This window comes from Opisthorchis viverrini (genome assembly GCF_000715545.1).
Source record: "Opisthorchis viverrini unplaced genomic scaffold opera_v5_52, whole genome shotgun sequence".
NCBI classification, from domain to species: domain Eukaryota; kingdom Metazoa; phylum Platyhelminthes; class Trematoda; order Opisthorchiida; family Opisthorchiidae; genus Opisthorchis; species Opisthorchis viverrini.
Window position 1 is genome coordinate 575,505 of NW_008751708.1, and position 19,816 is coordinate 595,320.

The window sequence follows — 19,816 nt, forward strand, 5'->3', positions numbered from 1 at the left end:
CTTGCATCACCCTCTATTAGCCTCACATTGCCTTGTTTTCAGAACTCGGAAGGACTGTTCAGAAACCGTGTCCATCGATGGTATGTGAAAAACCCATCATATATTTCGTGTCAATCCTATTTCACTTCCGGTATCAGTTTTATTCGGAAAACAGCTAACAGCGTCTTAGTGAGTTCATAAATGTATACGACTGATTAAACTTCAGAGCAGGATACGAGCAGGCGAAGACTCATAGGCTTCATAAATATCAGATCCTTTGTGAAGCTTGATTGGCAAAATAAAGAAAAATCAGTTCAATGTACAAAGATGATCTATACGGCTGAGCGTGTGTCGCATTTCAAGGGCTCAACTACCGTCAGCAGTCGTGAGTCCACGACTTCTAGAAACCACTTAAGGGTTAATGTCTTCTTTGTCAAACGGCTTCATGGTATAGAGTTTCTGGCACGAAGTCCTTTAGACATATATTAGGGGTGCCATAAATAGTGTATGCATTAGCTGTCGCGTGAGCTGTAGAACTTGTCTCACTTTACCCGACTTTTCATCCCGTCCCTGAACGATGGTCCTTGTCTGGAAGGAGACAGAAATTATCTTTGGTCACATCGAGAATCAAACTCTGGTCGTCTGACATTCGACGGAAACGTGTTGCTATTTCTCATTTGGGAAACGGCAGAAGTACTTCTTATCACATCGAGACGGGTAAGCAGCTAAAAAGTTCGAAAGATGGTTCAGCGACCGCCCCGGGTTTGCAGATCAGTGACTCGCCTGTCAGGAATCACCACGGATGCTCTAGACCTGTATGAAAGTAACAAGAATGGCGTGGAACAAACACACTACAGATCTGTATACACAGTAGCCCTGCCGCAGATCCAAGACCTCGGGAAGGTGTGAAGTCGTTCACTCGGAGGAGATTCACCCGCCACAGAAAAGTAGCCTAAACAAATGTCTAAGATCTCGTAAGCCATTTGTTCCGTAAAACAAGATTTATGTAGAAAATTTCATATCATGCGTAGGTGTGATTACTCAGACCCAGATAGTGCACTTAGATCTGGCATGTGAGAAACATGTGAGTGTCTCTTATGACACCTGTTGACAGTTGTCCAGAGGCTATTCGAGCGCGTCTATCCGGGCGCTGAATTTTATAGGAATGTTTTGCATTGAACCAGAATAGCGCTAACCTACTGGAAGTTCTTTCAGATGTTGGCAGACAAGTCAACGGCTCTGTTGGTCGTTTCAACACAAAACGGACTAATCTAACACAATACTCAACCGAACATTGTTCCATTTTAAGTGGTACAATCCGGACAAGGCGACCATTTACTGCAGTATCACACATTTCCTTCTGGTTGCATGGCAGCTCGGCACCGAAAGGGTGTTACAGTTTAACAGGATCACTCGAGCACGGGTATTTTTTTGTCCCAATAGTGATGAACGGATCCTGAGTTGACCTGAAGTGCCTTTTTTAGCAATTAAAAACTGCGAAAATGGGGACGGCAATGCCAAACGCTTGTGAAGTGCACCCGTTTCTCCGCAGAATATCGACCCATTGCGTAGAAGGTTCGATTACCAACTCGAGTGCACTGGACGTTATGGCGCTTGCGTCGAATCAGTGGCTTCCGATGGCCTAACATGTGACTTGTGAAGTGGCAACAAACATTCCATTTTATATAAGTTGACTGGCTGAATTGACGACGGGTTTCCTATTTCACGATGATAGTCTGTTTGTCCGTGATTGTCCTAGCTTCAACGGCTCATGGACAACTGTCAAGATGGGGAATGGGGTGGGGCGTGTGGCCTTACTATCCAATACATCATGCCTGGATGATGTACGGTCCAGATTGGTCCCCAACTCCATGGTACGGCTATCCTCTCTCGTACTACCCTATGTCGGCGTACGGCGCGAAGAGTGAAAAAGATAACTACTCGTATAACGCCCCGTATAACAAACTCGGATATTTTACACTTCCAAGATTGAACGGCATTTTTCCTAAGTTTGTCAACAACTACGATTATTCGAACCAGATGTACGCACATCCATACCGGCCGATGGGATCACCCCTGCTCTCATCAGAGGTTCATGGTTACACATATGGCCCAGAAATTAGCTCATATGGCGGTGGCGGTTATGGGACTGGACCAAGATTTCACCCCTATGGAGTAAATACGAATGTGGGCGACTTTGGTTTCAGACCCAGAGGTTTATGGGGTTTTCCACCTATAAATTTTAACTTCGGCTATGGACCACAAACATTCAACTCCGTACCGCCAATGTACAGCACTAATGACGTTAGTGAGTATGGTGACGGCAGTGAAACGGAGCGCGATGAGTCGAACGCGGGCAATTACGAAGACGATAATTATGACTCGGGTTACAACCAGAATGAAAAAAATTCCGATGAGCGAATGGATGACTACGATGACCAACGTCGAATACGCCGACCAATTCCAGTAAAGTCTGCTAGGGCAAAGAAATCGGTCGTGAGGGGTAAAAACAAGTTAGCCTACACAGAGAAGGGGAAAAACGATGAAGAGGAGGGAAAAAGGGAACTTTCAAAGAAATATGCTATGATACATCGTTACAACGCGGAAGTCGATACGCTTGGTTACGACAAAAATGGTTATGGATATGAAAAAACAAACTGGGCAAGATCGAGGTCCAGTCCGGTTCCAAACTGGGTCAAACCTGAAAGTCATTATTAATTTGCCATTTGTATGAATCGTTTTAACACTTAAATATTGATAGATTTCTTCATGCATACTTCAGGTCTTATTCATCCTAGAAAGTTTTGTATGTGAGTGTGGGAATCTAAAAATGTCCTACTTTGGAATTGAGTCAGCCAGCGATAGCAGAGTGGGGACTATTCACCACGATGCTTTGAAGGATGTTAACTCCTTTCCGATAAATTACAACTCAAGCCCATTTCCATCTGTTCGGTAATTGCGTGAGCGAACAAGAATTTGACAAAACTGAGTTTTGTTCGCCTTGTGTATTCTTCGGTAAAAATAAAAAAGACGTGTACTATGAATATCTACTTGCCAAAAAAGTTTTCTTTTGCTCGTCCATAGCTTAATTCGGTTTGGGTGGGATTGCTTCCGGAATAACCGGACTGGAGTATGAAGTAGTTGAGCCCCATGTGCAGTGACTATGTGTGACTTTGCGACAAAAGTATTGTGCTAAAAGGACACTATCTCATTTTTCAGAGGGCGTCCCAAGCAGTATCCGACACCCAATAGAGAGCAGCATATCCGGTCTATGTTCACTAAATTCGGAGCACCATCTTCTTGTTGTGCTTGATGGAACCTTGATGGGAGACCTTTTCATTCGAAAAGCTTAAAACGTGGCATTACACAAACCCATAGCTTATGCCAACCTTAAACCAGAGTATCACCCAATTCAGCGAAATAATCTTCTCCCAAAAATGACCAATTCGCAATCAAGACGAAAAAGTGATGTGTTCGGTGTGCATTTTGAGACTAGCATGCTAAGATTACTTGAAATCGACTGGCAGCCCTCTAACGGTTCTTTACTGTCTATACCTCTCCAAAGGGGCGTATTTTTGGCTTTCGCTGACTCTTAACGGGGTGCATTGCTTTTCGTTTTATGGAAAACTGCCCGGTAGCTGACTACATGTTGCAAACCTCTTGAGACTCATCGAGAGGCATAGTTCTCGAGAGTCCAAGAATCTTAGGTTCTACCTGAACGGTGAACTGTACACAATTGATGAAACACACCAATGGCACAAATGATCTTGATATTAACTATACGCTCTGCTAACTCTCTCGTTTATGAATGGACTGTACCAAGGCTACTTCAAATTGAAGTTGTCACGAAATTCTATGAATCGTAGGATATTTTATTCAACAAACTTATGGATAAGATGTTTGGTCAAGAAAATATGCTGCAATCTCTTTTCTATTATGAGAGCTGGCGTTTGTACAACGAATTAGGACGAGAGATTCACCTGAGTCTCGTTGACACCAAGGTAATTTGCATGAGTCTGTTTCGTCACGTGTATATTGGTTGGTGTGTACGATAACCTAACGTTGATGGAAACTCGGGAACAGCAGCCAGAGCGAGAGCCTCATTCAGGACAAAGGCAGTTTCGGGGGATCGGTAATGCATGTATGCTACCATACACTGGGGTAAGTGGTGATATAATCTAACATGGGTGATAATGGCTCAGGTTACACATATGGCTGCGGAATTTAAATGCAATACTTCAATCATCGTCTCCGTCGTACAAAGTTTTTGCAAAAATACAGCCAGTTGGTGGATCCTAGACCGCAGATGAAAAGTTTTCAATCAGATCATCCGGATCGATCAACAAACCACCGGTTATAATCAGATGTCTCCAATTTTGGCTCGACTGAGACTGGCATGAAGTGTTAGGCAATGTTTCATATTGCAGTATATCTTAATCTTACTTGGTCAAAAGCTCGCTGGTAGCTAATAGTAACCTAGAGTTCAAGTAAATTTTGTAGATTTATGTGTTTTCTTGTCATCAGTCTTTGGATAAAGTGGCCTCCTGCCCACTGTATGTTGGAAGTGTTCAAATGCAATTAAGGGGGCACCTCTCGGACACCAGTGGGGACTAATCACACTTATCTTCGTAGTTGAATTCTGGACTTCACCGCCAGGTGTTCCAAAGGAGTTTCAGGTTCATTACTGTAGTCAAACGTTCAGATTGTTGGTCTTGAAAATTCAAAATGAGCAATGAAAAGGTGGTTCACAGCTTCGTTTGGCTTCTATGAAAAAATATTAATTATGGTGCTTTCTCTGTTCATCGGTAATTTCAGTGATGAACACCTTAAGTATGGCTGCATGGTTGCGCAAGGTTTCAGCGAGAATTAGGTGGTTTTACTGATAATCTTTTTGTGATATGATCACGCTTTATTGCGATCGTAATAGAAAAAGGGCAGTGTGTTTGCGAATCGTGAGGAGAGTCGTCCGTCTTTATGAGAACGCTTGGTCTAGTAGAAGTTTGGCCGCTGAAATAGACTCGGTGAGAACTGGCTTATGGGATCGGATGTCATGAACAGGCAGATAAGTCGTTCATTTTAGTACATTTGACGGCTAGCGTGACTTATTAAAGTAAACAGATGAGCTCCGTTTGATTGGTCATATTGGTATGTGACCAAAGCTAATGGTGTATGCCATGATCAACAGTAGCGTTTCTTTTTAAGTACTTTTCTCTGAAGCAAAACTGTATACAGATTTTAAGACCGAGGGTCAACAACCGATTGGAAAAACTGATATTGGTATGTGACCAAAGCTAATGGTGTGTGCCATGATCAACAGTAGCGTTACTTTTCAAGTACTTTTTCCTGAAACAAAACTGTATACAGATTTTAATACCGAGGCCAACAACCGATTGGAAAAATTTGATACTGGATTCGAATCAAGTTCCATGCTTTTGTTCACTAGGCCACGTGGGTCGACTTATTGACTGTTATCAGCTAACCTCAGATTGGTGAGGTCCCTTAGGTTCTAAATCCAGTGCGAAAGTAACCGGATGCCATGGAGAATGTTTGCGAAATTGAAATAATTCAAAGATGCGAGAATAAACGGACAGGGTCAGGTAGAGCAGGTGTTTTGATGTGGAATCATGGATTTGCGGGGTCAATATGCCCTGTTTACTGCAGTAACAATAGGAACTCTATAAAGAAAGCCCCATAGAAAAATGGCAAATAGTGCCATAAAGCTAGTTCCTTAAAACTCCTGTAGCCTAAACTATAGACGTAGGGAACAATACCTGGTATAAAACTTTAACTTGAAACTTTTCTTACAACGACCTCTTTCGCTTGAGGAAACATTGCATGTACTTCTCAAAATTGCACTTGTCCACCTTCCCGAAACGATTTCTGAGTAATCAGGAAACTGGCGGCCAATGTCTTAGCAGGAGGCGGTAAATGTTCAGATTCATGTTAGGCAAACTCACAACAAACTGGTCTCGGTGAGAATGATTTACAGTGTAATTTCGCCCGAGAAAGGAAAATACCTCGGTATCTTGGACATCAGCCAACATGGGGCCTGCTCGTTTCACACTAGGTTGCGGGATGCCATAAGAGGCTAACCACTGGAGCTCACACGTCAGTATACAAGTGGACGGTTTATTCATGTGTCTTTATACCCACGAAAGTATCAGAAGTGTCAGACAAGGGATGATCCTTTCTCCAAACTAAGCACTATCAAGGTTCAGTGTACAGATCACTCAATCCTCTGATTGGTCGAAGGCCTCTTTCCTCCCCTAGAAAGAAGAATGTTGCCAAGTCTGATTAGCTCATACGCCATTTGTTCACATAAAACGTCCATTGAACGTTGATCTGTACATGTATCAGACCGGCTCCCTCAGTAAACTATTTCATTGAAGACGTGTGACCTAGCCACTCCAAACAACATACACCAAAATATTTCCATCGTACACCTCAACTAATCTATTCATTCCAGGTTACCGCGTACCTTCTGGTCATGCCGCCTGGCTTCATCACCTCATTGGGGCCATTTAGTAGAAGGCTCCTAACGAATACGATGTAAGACTAAAATATAACCACGCAGAGAGGAAAGTGTCTCCATCGCTGCCTTCAGAAGTAGTATGAGACGTGCTCAGATATCTAACCGCCCTGACTGGCTTCGCTGGTGGTACTTGAGTACCCTTATGTTCCTAAGTAGTCTTTTGTCACCATCCTTTCACTATAACATACGTATCCCTCGACTTCCTACTTATGATAGATTTTTCCGGTGTACTCAAAAAACATTGGTTGGCCTCACCTGCATGAAAGACCAGCTATCCAATGATGTAGGGGGCTACGCTTCACTTCAAAATGTATCGACTTAACTGCGATATGGCCCCGATTGTGACCGGAAATGGGCAGCAGGACAATAGAAAGTGTATCTGGTAAAATTCGATTGCAAGTTACACTGCATATGTTTTCTTGAGGTTTGCGGCGAACATTTATTCGGCGATAGCTCCTTCAAAAAACAAGGTCACGGGATGACCTAAGTGAAGTAGTCAAACCAACTAACGGAGTTGATATACGTTTCAGTCCCCTAGGAACACGCAAGCTGCCTGTATATTCACAAAAACCGTAGTTTCCCAGTGTACACTAAGCAGTTGTTTCGTAAGTCAAGTTTTTAGGTGTGTGCCATGTGGGGTCAGCTAGCATAAAAGTTATGTCCCGCTCTCACACAGGCCAGTGGTTTTCCGACGGCTAAACACTTGCCCTGGATTTATACTCCAGGAACGTCAAGCAACAGGATCACCTATTTTCACCTATTTTCACCCCATCACACACGTGCATTGAATCAACCGTCGCAGTGAAGGCTGGAGGAGATCGCTCTTTCAACCTTCAACGCTTGTAGGTTTTGAGTGCCCACGTGATACTGAACGGATATGTCGCTGGTGGCCTAGTAGGTTTAATGGACTCTCCCACCTTATTGTGTTCCTTAGGTCAGTGCACGAGCTATAGGCAAATTTCTACTCACTGGAGGCACATTTCGGCTTGCCTCCACGGGCTCTTTATGGATTGGTTCGAACGGATAAACAAGATGCCGTGAAGCCCCTTTAAAGTTAATGTGAGGTGTGATTATCATGGTTCATAACAGAAGAGCAGTTTAAGCAGAGGGACGAAGGCTCCTAATAAGAAGCTTTTACTGCACTCCTAGAGCCCTTTTGATTACGATGAGATATCTTTTAAATTAAATAAAATCATTTAAACGAGAATGGTTCTATCCGCTATGGGAAATTTAATTCGCTATGATGTTCGCTATGATGCCGATGCCCGATGCCGTGAAGACACTGCTCCGAAACTTTTCGTTCCTAGGCACGAGAATGGTTCTATCCGCTATGGGAAATCTAATTCGCTATGATTTTCGCTATGATGCCGATGCCCGATGCCTTGAAGGCACTGCTCCGAAACTTTTCGTTCCTAGGATGAATAGTAGTCAGTTCTGGCACAGGAATATATGCCGATAAACATTATGATTTGGTACATGATAGTCACAAATCAAATGGCTTCATTCGTGAATCCTGATAGTTTTTTATTCACCATCGCGAAGTAAACGTTTGATATACATACTGCAGCGTCTACACGGAAACGGAGAGACTCTCGAACTTAGTGGATGTACCGTTTGCAAGCGACACTGCGGTGGTAGTAGAGTGTGTTTTGAAGTACGGAATTTCGGCTGCAACCAGTGACGTGACCCGAGGGAAAAACTGTTGATTTTGTAACAGTTTACAATACCTGGATGACTCGGATCCATTATTTGTACAGATCAGCTGTAAGCCCTCAGTTCAGTCGCTCCTCTTCATGGGAGGTTGATGACCGCTTGACCCGTTCACCAGCGGGTCAAGTGTAAGGCCTTTTAAAGACTGAGGGTCGGTTTCCGTTCTGGTTTTCAGAAATAAGCAGTGAAGCAAATTAGAATGAGATGAGCAGGGGCAGAACGTTGAACATTCGAATTAAAACAGCCAAAGTGACCGCACTTTTGAAATCAACCGAATTGCGCTTTTCTGGCGCCTCTTATTTCGCGTGATACACGGAAGAATTTCTCAGTAGCGTGCTCAAGCTCCAACGCGTATAGAAACATCGAATAAAACTTTCTATAGCTTTTGTTTGAATTGAAGAATGGGCAGCTTTTATTAGGTTTTATGAAGTTTTGTTGGGTTTGTAATTAGGTTAAAACATCGCTCCAAACCAAAAAAATTCACTGGAAACCGAAGTGACATTGAGAATCCGTAGGCTCCCAGCCGTTGCCCACTTATTCCTGAGCACCCTAAACAGTCACAAGCGTACTTATGGGTTGGTTAGGATTCTCTTCAGTCCGTTTCTGATACATGCATCTATTTTATCGATTGTTCTTTGCCGCATGGTGCGGTGAGCTGGCTTCATATTCGTACTACCCTGATTAGTTAACCTCCTGGAGAATGACCTGGAAGAAGCAAGCAATGTTCCCATTGAACATACCTCTGGCCCTTCTGTTACACAATTTAATAAACCATCTGAACCTCCATCAACGAGGAAATTCACGCTATACTTCGACATAAATGTAAAAACCACCATTCTCACAGCATGAGCAACCAATTTTCGCATGCAAATGGTGAAAACTGCTGAGCACATGCGATCTATCAGGAGCGGTCTTGTCTGTACCTTTTTGCTACTTTTGAATTTTTGGTTTTAGAACCGTTCTTTCAAACAGGAAAACTTTCCTACATGAAACACTACCTGTGGGGTTTCCGAAAATTCTTCAAAAACCCAATACTCGGCTTGTCTCTCTTGAGCCCATCAGAGAGATAAAGTCCTTGACTTTTCATCGACTTTGTATTACACTTGAACACCAGATTATACGCAAGTGACGCAATACATTCATTTGTAAATTGCATAGGTGTTAAAGCGATACTTAAAGAAATCTTCGTTCGCCACTAATTAATTTACAGATAGTGCACATCAGTCACCCCTTGCTATCTTTTGAGGCTGATGGGTACTAAGGAATCAAGCCTACCTCATAAGCCTCAAGAAATGCAAAACCAGTAGTGGACTGTCGGAGTTTTCATCAACGTTATAGATAGTACGCCTTGTCAGTAAGGTATACCTGAACACCTCAGATAGCGTGAGAAGTGAAATGTGAGGCGGCTTTTGAGTAGCACACTCAGCTGAAGAACATAATGGAGCAGAGATTCACTTGAGTCTTTCGTTAGCACTCAGACTTGTTCACTCATAGTCTTCCCTCTCCTTTTCTCCTCATCTTAGTGTCTGCTGTAATATATTCAACCTAGTTAATCCATGAGTGGCTCAACGTATACTTCCAAACAATGTTGTTTTTGTTTGTATACATCGTCGAAATTTACATGACACCGCCGAACCCCAAAAAGAACATTGTAGGCTGTTAGTATAGAAGGTGGAAGGAGATTTCACAACAAACCTGATGTGGGACAGCAATGATGGAGTCAGGGACGCAGTGAATGTACGCAGGCTCTTATTCAGTTCAAGTACAAAGCTTCAAAGATTTTATCACTGTGGTACATTTTGTTTTACTCGATAATCAGTCATTTGATTCGGTACTGGCACTATTTTCAGTGTGTGTAGTTCGGCTAATCTGGCCAGGGATTACACTTCATGTGACGCCGTCTATTCTGCCACTAACTCTTGGGTTTGAGTCCAGATTTCCAGTGCGAACTTCTATGAAAAGAGGTAGGGTAATTGTGTGCATGCTTTTGCTGCTCATTCTGATGACCTGGTAGAGACAGACAGTTATGTGATCACTGACGGCTTTCATCTTGAAACATCCCCCAGACAGAAAGGCTTTCAGTTACCAACGCAACCAGTATCATAGGGATTATATTTGAGTAAAATCAACAACTACTATCCCTACTCATTTTTTTCCTTCACCGAACCGAAAATAAATAAGTCGGCGTAATGCCTGAATCACAAGATTTCAGCCGTGCAGCACACAGCTGTACGGATGCCCATGGCGCAGATGCCCGCACGCAAGTCAGTCACACTCCCAACAGGACACTGTTGACCGAAAAATACAAAGTAACGTTTCAACGGGGAAATCAAGAGCACCAGTCTCTCTAGAGATCCTTAGAATCCAAAATTCCGATGATTCCCAAAATAGATGAAGCAGCTCTACAGTGCCGTTCGATATTTTGTCACAAGTCACAAAGTTTCGATTGAATTATAGATCATGGGGATTCCCAATTAAACGTCGATGGATATATTATGGGTGCGTTTGGAGACAGCTTGAACAGTCAGTGACAAATATATCTACCTGTCAACTGAGCTCATTTTTAGGACTTCCATTATAGTGTAATCTTGTGCTGCTTGAATGGACGCTCGTTTTCGTCCCAAGGCCCAGTAGAATCTGTAAATCATACGGTTCTGCCGTTGGCGTACGACCACTGATTTCCAAACTGTATACAAACGTTTGAAAAATTCATTTAGTGAAACGTACACACCTTTTGCTCATTCTTTCCACCGCTGGTCGGTAATCGTTTAAATGCTGTGCGATTTTCTCTCGCCTTTGTTCTGACGAAGACTGTTTGACTGATCTGCTCAATTTGCACGGANGATCATGGGGGTTCGCAACTAAATGGCTGGAAAAGCATCGATGGATATTTTATGGGTGCGCTTGGAGACAGCTCGCACAATAAGTGGCAAACATATCTACGTGTAAACTTAGCTCATTCTTAGGACTTCCATTATAGTTTTGTCTTGTGCTGCTTGAATGGACGCTCGTTTTCAACACAAGGCTTGATAGAATCTTTAAATCAAGGACTTCCATTATAGTTTTGTCTTGTGCTGCTTGAATGGACGCTCGTTTTCAACACAAGGCTTGATAGAATCTGTAAATCATACGGCTCTGCCGTTGGAGTATGACCACGGATTTCCAAACTACATTCAAACGTTTGAAACATTCATTTAGTGAAACGTACACACCTTTTGCTCATTCTTTCCACCGTCAGTCGGTAACTCGTTTAAATACCATCCGATTTCCCGTCGCCTTTGTTCTGACGAAGACTGTTTGACTGATCTGCTCAAGTTACACGAATATTGCGCTTGTCGTCTTCGCTACGACAAGAGAATCATAGGTGTATCTTGGTTGTCTATCCTGGTTGTGTCGGTTATCCGATCGGACCCGAATCGCAGTTGCGAGAAGCTCTTAGTTTCGAACATTCCTTGAACGTGATTGGTTGAACCAACCATGCATCGCATTTTAAGTGGAAGTCATGCACATGCGTGCTCATTCGCACCCATAGGATGTACCGATAATTGAAAGAGCGGGGCAGATTTCAAAAAGAGGTGCACGGTGTTGTGTTCAGACGAGAAGCTTTCATCCCATGAGACCCCTCAATCCGGCATCAAGAGGCAATAAAATTAATTTCGGATCATTTTAAAAATGGCTTCGGTGAACTTTGACGTTTCTGTGCGTACAATCCTTGAACAACCTAACAAGGTTTCGAGAGATATAAGACGAAAAGATATCTAGAAAGATGAATCAGCACACGTCGTGAACAGTCTCCATGTCTGACTTATTGAAGTGTTCTTTAATGAGAATTGAAAAAATCTCCCGGGATTACTGGCTTTCACTTTTCAAGTCCAACTTGGTCAACGGGAACCGAGGTTTCACCATCCGGTCTCCACCAGTTTGTCGTATATCCTTGGAGTCAAGTAACACCACAAACAATCTTCATCGAGCTGTCTGGTTACACTTGAAGATGATGACTTTTTACCGGCGTCGTGATTACAGAAAGTACTTTTGCTGAGGGTTTAAGTCAGCATAGCAAATAAGCAAAATAGAATCACACAGTGGTCGTTAGGTCTTAATGAAATAAAGGTCATATTGGTCACATTGGCAATCTGGTGGAAATGAATGTGGCATCTTGGTAGAGGTTCANGACGAAGACTGTTTGACTGATCTGCTCAATTTGCACGGATATTGCGCTTGTCGCCTTCGCTACGATAACAGAATCATAAGTGTATCTCCTTTGTCTACCCTGATTGTATCAGTTATCCGATCGGACCCCAATCGCAGTTACGAGCAGCTCTTAGTTTCGAACATTCCTTGAACGTGATTGGTTGAGCCAACCGTTCATCGCATTTGAAGTGGATGTCATGCACATGCGTGCGCATGTCTATGCAACTCACCCCTAGGATGTACCGATAATTAAAAGAGCGGGTCAGATTCCGAAAAGAGGTTCACGGTGTTGTGCTCAGAAGAAAAGCCTTCATCCCATGAGACCCCTCAATCCGGCATCAAGAGGCAATAAAATTACTTTCGGATCATTTTAAAAATGGCTTCGATGAACTTTAACGTTTCTGTACGTACAATCCTTGAACAACTTAATGAGGTTTCGAGAGATATAAGAAAAAATATCTAGAAAGAAGAATCAGCACACGTCGTGAACAGTCTCCATGTCTGACTTATTGAAGTGTTTTTTGAATAAGAATTGAAAAAATCTCCCAGGATTGCTGGCTTTCACTCTTCAAGTCCAACTTGGTCAACGGGAACCGGTCTCCACCAGTTTGTCGTATATCCTTGGAGTCAAGTAACACCACAAGCATTCTTCATCGAGCTGTCTGGTTACACTTGAAGATGATGACTTTTTACCGGCGTCGTGATTGCAGAAAGCACTTTTGCTGAGGGTTTAAGTCAGCAGAGCAGATAAGCAAAATAGAATCACACCGTTGTCGTTAGGCCTTAGTGAAATAAAGGCCATATTGGCCACATTGGCCATCTGGTGGAAATGAATGTGGCATCTTGGTAGAGGTTCACAGACTTTCTTACTTTAATGGTAGATAGAACCGGTCAATTATTCAGTGACCGACTTACGCTTGTTTGCTTACGACAAGTGTTGGAACAAGCTACCCAACTTCGACCGGTCCATGGTGCTTGTATGTGATAAAATTGCAGAAGGCCTAGCAGTTGATCTTTTGTGAATTCGTGTGAAGATTGAACCATACCGCCCAATGGCAGAAAAGATGAAATTAATCAGATAAACTAAACAACTCATTCATATATCTTCACCTCCGTGATTTCAGGACAAGAGGAAACTTTAACTGTGCCAGGATCAAGAAGTAGGAATAGGCTGTTAAAGACCCAGTGACACTCTGACAAAGTTGTCACACTTCAGTTCTTTGACAGTGGCATTCAGTGGTTTCCGCAGAAGGTTGATTTTGCTGTACAAAAAATGTTCAGTACTGCAGACTTCCAGTAAATTATTACAATGAGCCCATATAAAGCCGTGTGAACCTGCTAAAATATGTGGGATAATTCGAATCTAACAGCTCAAATAAGCGAGCTCTTGAACGAGCACTCAAAACCTCTAGCCAATGATTTTATTCACCAAATGAGACTGTCCCGGAGCCCTACACAACTCATGCATCCAGCTACTCGGTGCTATGATAGGTGTGTTCCCCTTCCCGCAAATACAGTGCAGTTATTGAACAAGGAATTCACTTTTCAGCAACTGAGACAAAATTACATGGCTGTACTCTGTTCACGCAGGCCAGTGACCGACAAACTGAGATTTAAAACATACACAGAAGTTGTACTATCATCATGTCTTTTCAGATCAGACCAACAGCTGTCACTACCACCTTATGACTAATGGGCCAAACAGGCCTGTGTGTTAGTAGTGTGAAAAGATTTGGGAAATTTTATTGGAGGTTTCGTCCCGTAAGCAAAAGCCATGTATACTAAGACAGCTTATTTATCCTTGTTGAGAATCCTTACCAGTCTGTATCTCGCAAAGTTCCTGGAAATTTCCAACTCGCGTCATCCTTGCTAGTGAAAGAAAGAGGGCTTTCTCTGTCGAGTTACTTATTAGGAAACGCCAGGTGAACAGTTGCATACTATTGGACAAGGAAGCAAGACTCTCATATGCATCTTGTCTACAAAAACTGAATATCCATCTTCTCCTTGAACGTGTCTTCCTGACCTTTCCTGGATATTCAGTGACTGTTGCTCAAATGCAAGCAAATGCGAATCAACTAATTCCGTAATAGATCTCACTTTTCAAGAGAGGCGAAGAGGATTTACGAGAAGACATACTACTCGTGTACTCCCATCAGTAGTATCCGCCAGTACAGTAGTAGTTTGCACATCCACCTTTTCTGCCATGACCGGCTGAGCAGCAGTGTCATCAGCACGCGCTCAGGCGGGAATAACCACCACATTATTCACGACATTATATTGCGTAGGGTGGTGCGAATCCCATGCTGTTTTGTCACAACCACAATCACCACCACCTTTTCTATGGGCTGCGCGGACTCAGCCAAAGTCCCAAGGTTGCTTGAAGTGAAACTTATCGTTAAGACACCTCAAGCCAGTTCCGTCTATCGATCGTAAACCATAACTCCCGTTTAACCGTTCACTATTATCCTTATATGTGAATGTATAAAAGTATAACTTTGGTAAACTAATCCCATAAGCTGTTTGCTTTCCATCTCCAGTATTTACACTTTGGGAGTTCCGTCATAAAACTGTTACTTACTGTGATCCGGGGGTATTCCTCAACTCCGAAATCAAATCGTTAGGACAGAACCTATCAGTTTTCAAGGCTCCGCTAACCGAACAATTTGACCGTAGCTTTAGGTTTTTTGTGGCATATACCCGAAAGTGTTTTAGCAGGGTGACCCCAACTTGAAACATTCTCACGTCGTGGGCAGCTTTACTTTCATGGTATATATATATATAAGCACCATCAAGGAGATGCTTCAAGCCTCTACGATGTTGTGACCCTGATGGGAGAAGGAAACTCGCTGAAAATCAGGCCTGCTATTGGTTGATTCCACAACACATTCTTGTACCTACTTATTACTAAGTAAATGGGTTTGTGCATCACCCAGGCTGCAAAGTTGAAATATAGCAATAAGCTCGCGATACTGTTGGTTAATTTTGAAGAAAAATACCAACGGCGGAAACGAAACGTTCTCCTGGATACTGCCTGATTTTGAGCGCAGTCTGTAAATGCCATATTTTGGATTTAGGAGCCTTAAGACAAAGTTAAACTTAGGCTTACTTCAAATGAATTTTTTATAAATGTGGTGTTATGAGGCTTAAATGAATGGTAGTAAATGTTAAGATCCCTTCCATGATGAAATTTTTAATTTCGTTCCTCTCAAAAGGTCATCCTGTGACAGAATCACTCGGCTTCCCATATATCTTGGGTCCACACAGACTGGTTGTCAGATCTGCACTGATCGCAGTTCACTGTTGGTCCCAGTGATGGACTCAGCACACTATGTGGAGACCGAGTAGCTCCACGTCACTTCCGAACGTGCTGAGCCAAGTTTCCACTTGTCTACCGATGCAACAGCCCCATCCTGGGCAAGTTATGCTTAATGATTTCGATATCATTCCCGGGCAATGTCTGTCCAAACCATTCTGGACACTGTCGTTGAAGGAGTCAAGATAGACATGCTAGACCATGAAGACGTTCACATATCTCGCCATTGAACACTTCCTCTGGAAAGTGAACTGCCACCAGATGTCATAGGCAGTGGTGGTCATAAGCCTCCAGCTTTGTTCTATGCCTTGCTGGTGGAAATCTTGTTTTGTGGGCATCAACCAGGGCTACACGTATGGCTGCGCTGGACGGATGACTTATGGTTGTTGGTAATTAATAGCAAGACTTGTGTTTCTTAAGGAGCAAAATGTTTGAATATCTAAAGAGTGGACTTTTGAAAGCCTTTCTGTCGATACCCCGAGCATAATTGTATGTTTATTACCGAATGAATACCAGACACTGAGTTCAAAAACCAAATTACCCCTGGTCAAAAAGCTATAAATTTGATGTTATCATGAGCAGCTACCAACATGCTATCTGCGGTTTCAAATAATAACCGCTCTGCGGACCAGAATGAAAGAATCATTCTGTCAACCACAGAACGAAACACATTTATGAAGGGAACTACTCATAAGGTTGCTGAAAACTCCTCGACAGCCAACGACCGGTTTCGCCCTTCTTGGAGCTCATCAGGTAGGCGCAGTCCCCGAGTTTCTGTCAACCTTATGTTCTAGTTGAACCCAAATTGGACTGAAACATGAGGCGGCCTGTGTGCAGCACCTTCAGTTGTAGAATATCATAAACGAGAGATTCAGTTGAGCCTCTGGTGAAAACCAAATTGATTTGCGAATGAGTGTATTTCTCGAAACACATTTAGTTTGTCCGCATTTTTATTCGAGGATAACGTTGAGGCATGAATCGGATTTCTACTGAATGCACACTACCGACACTTTATGATGCGCTTCACTCGGTAATCGTGATAAAATTTGATTATCTATGTCACTACACTGGATCTATTCCCCATATGCACTTTCTTCTACATGCCACTTACGATTATCGATTCTGATTTGATCTCAGTGCAATTCACGATCAATGGATGGGTTGGTGCATCCATAATTTGCGTTGTATTCCAAAAGTAACTATAAAATGTACCGTCATTCAGAACAGCTTAACCGTCACAGGCTGTCCACAGGAAGGAAACGAGAATGCAGCTGGCAACTTCCATCATCCTTGCCGTCTTGGTGACCTTGGTCCACGGATACGGTTACGGCGGCTACGGCTATGGTTATGGTTATGGTCCTGGCTACGGGAGCTACAAACACTATGGCGGCTACCACCACTATGGTAAAATTGACTATAAGAAAGACGGCTATGGTGGATACGGTGGTTATGGGGGTTATGGTGGCTACGGTGGCTACGGTGGGTACGGTGGGTACGGTGGATACGGTGGATACGGTGGCTACGGCGGCTACGGTGGATACGGTGGATACGGTGGAAATGGCGGCTATGGCGGCTACGGTGGCAACGGCGGATACGGCGGATACGGTGGCTACAACGGCTATGGTGGCTACGGTGGTTATGGTGGCTACGGCTACGGTCATGGACATCATGGTAACGGAAACGGTAACGGCTATGGTGGGTACGGCTATGGTGGCTACGGTTATGGCAAGGGCTATGGTGGCTATGGCGGCTATGGCGGTTACGGAGGCTACGGTGGCTACAGCGGTTACGGTGGCTACAACGGCTATGGTGGCTATGGCAAATATTAGACTGACTTCATATAATACTATTTGTATGTACAAGTGTCCATTTCAATATACTATTTAGATACTCCAAAGTAAACAACGTTTTTTGCCTTAAAAATAAGTCACCCTCTTTGTGTACGGGGGAAACTACGAATGCCTGTTCCTCAGAAGGTCTGGTATCATTATAATCGTCATTATCGACAACGACACACCAGTACCGTGGCGTTTAACTACCACACAACCATGAAAGAAGGCGGCCTTAGTAAAGGCTGCGAAGAATAGGGGAGAAGCCATATATCATAAGGACGACGATCAAGGGTAAGATATTCACACCCCTGGGAAATAAGGAAATACACATATCTGAACATCACTCTGGAGCACAGCACTATCAGCGGGGTCAAACCTGCACACATTGCGAACCTCACTAGACAAGAGTCGAACGCATAACAACAGGCAAACTTTAGTTGGCCAGCTAGAAAATGACATGATGCGTACCACTAGCTCATTTGCGTGTCGTATCCTGCGGAGCTTCCAACTATTCACAAACAGGATCAAATGGACTCTAACCAGAAATCGTAAGGATCTTACAGCCCTATGTTTAACAGTAGCCTCTTTCAGCGAAATTCACTTATTTGTAAACTACTTCACTGATTTCGTGCAATTCTGTTTCAGGTAGAACATGAGGTTGACGGAAACTCGGGGACTGCGCCTACCTGATGAGCCCCAAGAAAGGCGAAACGGGTCGTGGGCTGTTGAGAAGTTTTCAGCAACCATATGAGTAGTGCATTACAGTAACCTCTTTCCTTTCACGTACCCATGTCATGGCCTGTCACCGTTCGGAACAGAAAACCAAGCTTTTATCGTTAAACGGTAGTTGGGAATATGTAGTGCACGCTCCAACCCTGTAGGTTAATTTTGCTGCTCTGAAGAATGAGCTTCACTTCGTTGCGAACTCATTGCAGCCGTTATGAAGCACCTGAAGTCGCCTAATGTCGGATGGGCCAAGTCTCACAACTTTAGATTCAGACCAGTATTATAGTTGCTCTTTAACCTCAACTAACCTTAGTTCCCACGCCAAAAATGACACGATTGAGCGACCTCTGCATGCGCATTAATTACCAGCGCATTGACTTCGTCCGTCAATTTAATCACGGCTTATGCAGCCGACAACCAACTCGACCTATCCGTTCTGAGGTTTCAGAGTAACACAATGGAAAATGAAAGCTTGAAATAAGGCTATGCACTTTGAAGATGCAAAATGCACGCCATAATATGGGATTAACCACTATATTCTGCTTAAAGTACTTTGCGTGAACAAATAATCAGCGAGCAACATAATCAAGTCGTCCACATAATTTAATTCTTTTACTCTCTCCTCAAATTCACGGTTACTTGGAGTGTGCAGTGTATGATGACGTCAGTGACAAAACCGAACAAAAAAGGAGAGGGGACAGACCTGACAAACTCCATTAGTTGTCAGGAAACTTCTGGGAGGTTAATTGTAAACACTAACCTGTCAGGAGGTATGGAATCAAAAAGTTTGCGAACTTTAAGGGCATCGCCCTCTCGCCAAGAAAAGTAAGGAGAGCAAATTTATCAGCAAAGTAGAAAGCTCCTGTAAAGTTGAAGAAACTGCTGTTTTCGGTTACCGATATGGGTGACGCTGCTCAAGCACTTGATGTGACGTAAAGATATGATCAGTGTGCCCTTTTCCAGGTCGAAGTTCAGCTTGGTGCTCTCTTACTTGTCTCATGAGCCGAAGATGGACGTCACAATATAAAGGAAGCCACTAGTCACGTTGCCACAGATGTTAAAATTATACCCCTATGGTTGGAACACTCGGTTTGGGTATCTTTTTTAGCAGTTGTACGACCAACAAGTATTCCCAGCTCTATTTCCAAAAAGTACGGACACACTAACGAAAGTGGGACACAACGATTCCCCTCTTCCTTGAACAGCGCCCGCGGATGCGCATCTGATCCAGAAGCCCGATGGCGCTTCAAAGAGACGAAGCACAGTAGTGTTCCATCCGCTGATGAAGGATCTGATCTCATGGACCACGGTTCAAAATGAGTAGGATGAAAGATACAACTAGAGTTAACAAGGGACCATCAAACCGCCTTTTAGGTCCAGTTTTGCATATTACCAGTAACAGCCTCCATACATTCTCAGCTAAACCGGCCTCATTCATCTCTTGAAGTCTGATCCCACCGTACATTGTCCACAGAGAGCTACATTTTAGCTGTCGTTTAATCGATCGTCTAGTCGTATTGTACCCCGAACCAG

At 43.3% G+C, this 19,816-nt stretch overlaps 3 protein-coding genes across 3 annotated transcripts; 2 read left to right on the plus strand and 1 right to left on the minus strand.

Moving 5' to 3' along the window:
• Positions 1-201: 201 nt before the first annotated feature.
• On the minus strand, positions 202-16,899 carry T265_03570 (hypothetical protein; the record flags this gene model as incomplete). Its single annotated transcript, XM_009168089.1, has 3 exons — positions 202-264; positions 11,434-11,565; positions 16,837-16,899. The coding sequence occupies 3 exons, from the start codon at positions 16,897-16,899 to the stop codon at positions 202-204; spliced, it is 258 nt and encodes an 85-aa protein (XP_009166353.1).
• Positions 1,708-2,694, plus strand: T265_13281 (hypothetical protein; the record flags this gene model as incomplete). The annotated part of the gene is made up of 1 exon (XM_009168122.1): positions 1,708-2,694. A coding segment is annotated over one exon (987 nt), but the record flags the coding sequence as incomplete, so codon positions are not given.
• On the plus strand, positions 2,810-15,757 carry T265_03571 (hypothetical protein; the record flags this gene model as incomplete). Its single annotated transcript, XM_009168090.1, has 2 exons — positions 2,810-2,931; positions 15,625-15,757. 2 exons carry the CDS (start codon positions 2,810-2,812, stop codon positions 15,755-15,757), a joined length of 255 nt encoding a protein of 84 aa, XP_009166354.1.
• Positions 16,900-19,816: the final 2,917 nt, after the last annotated feature.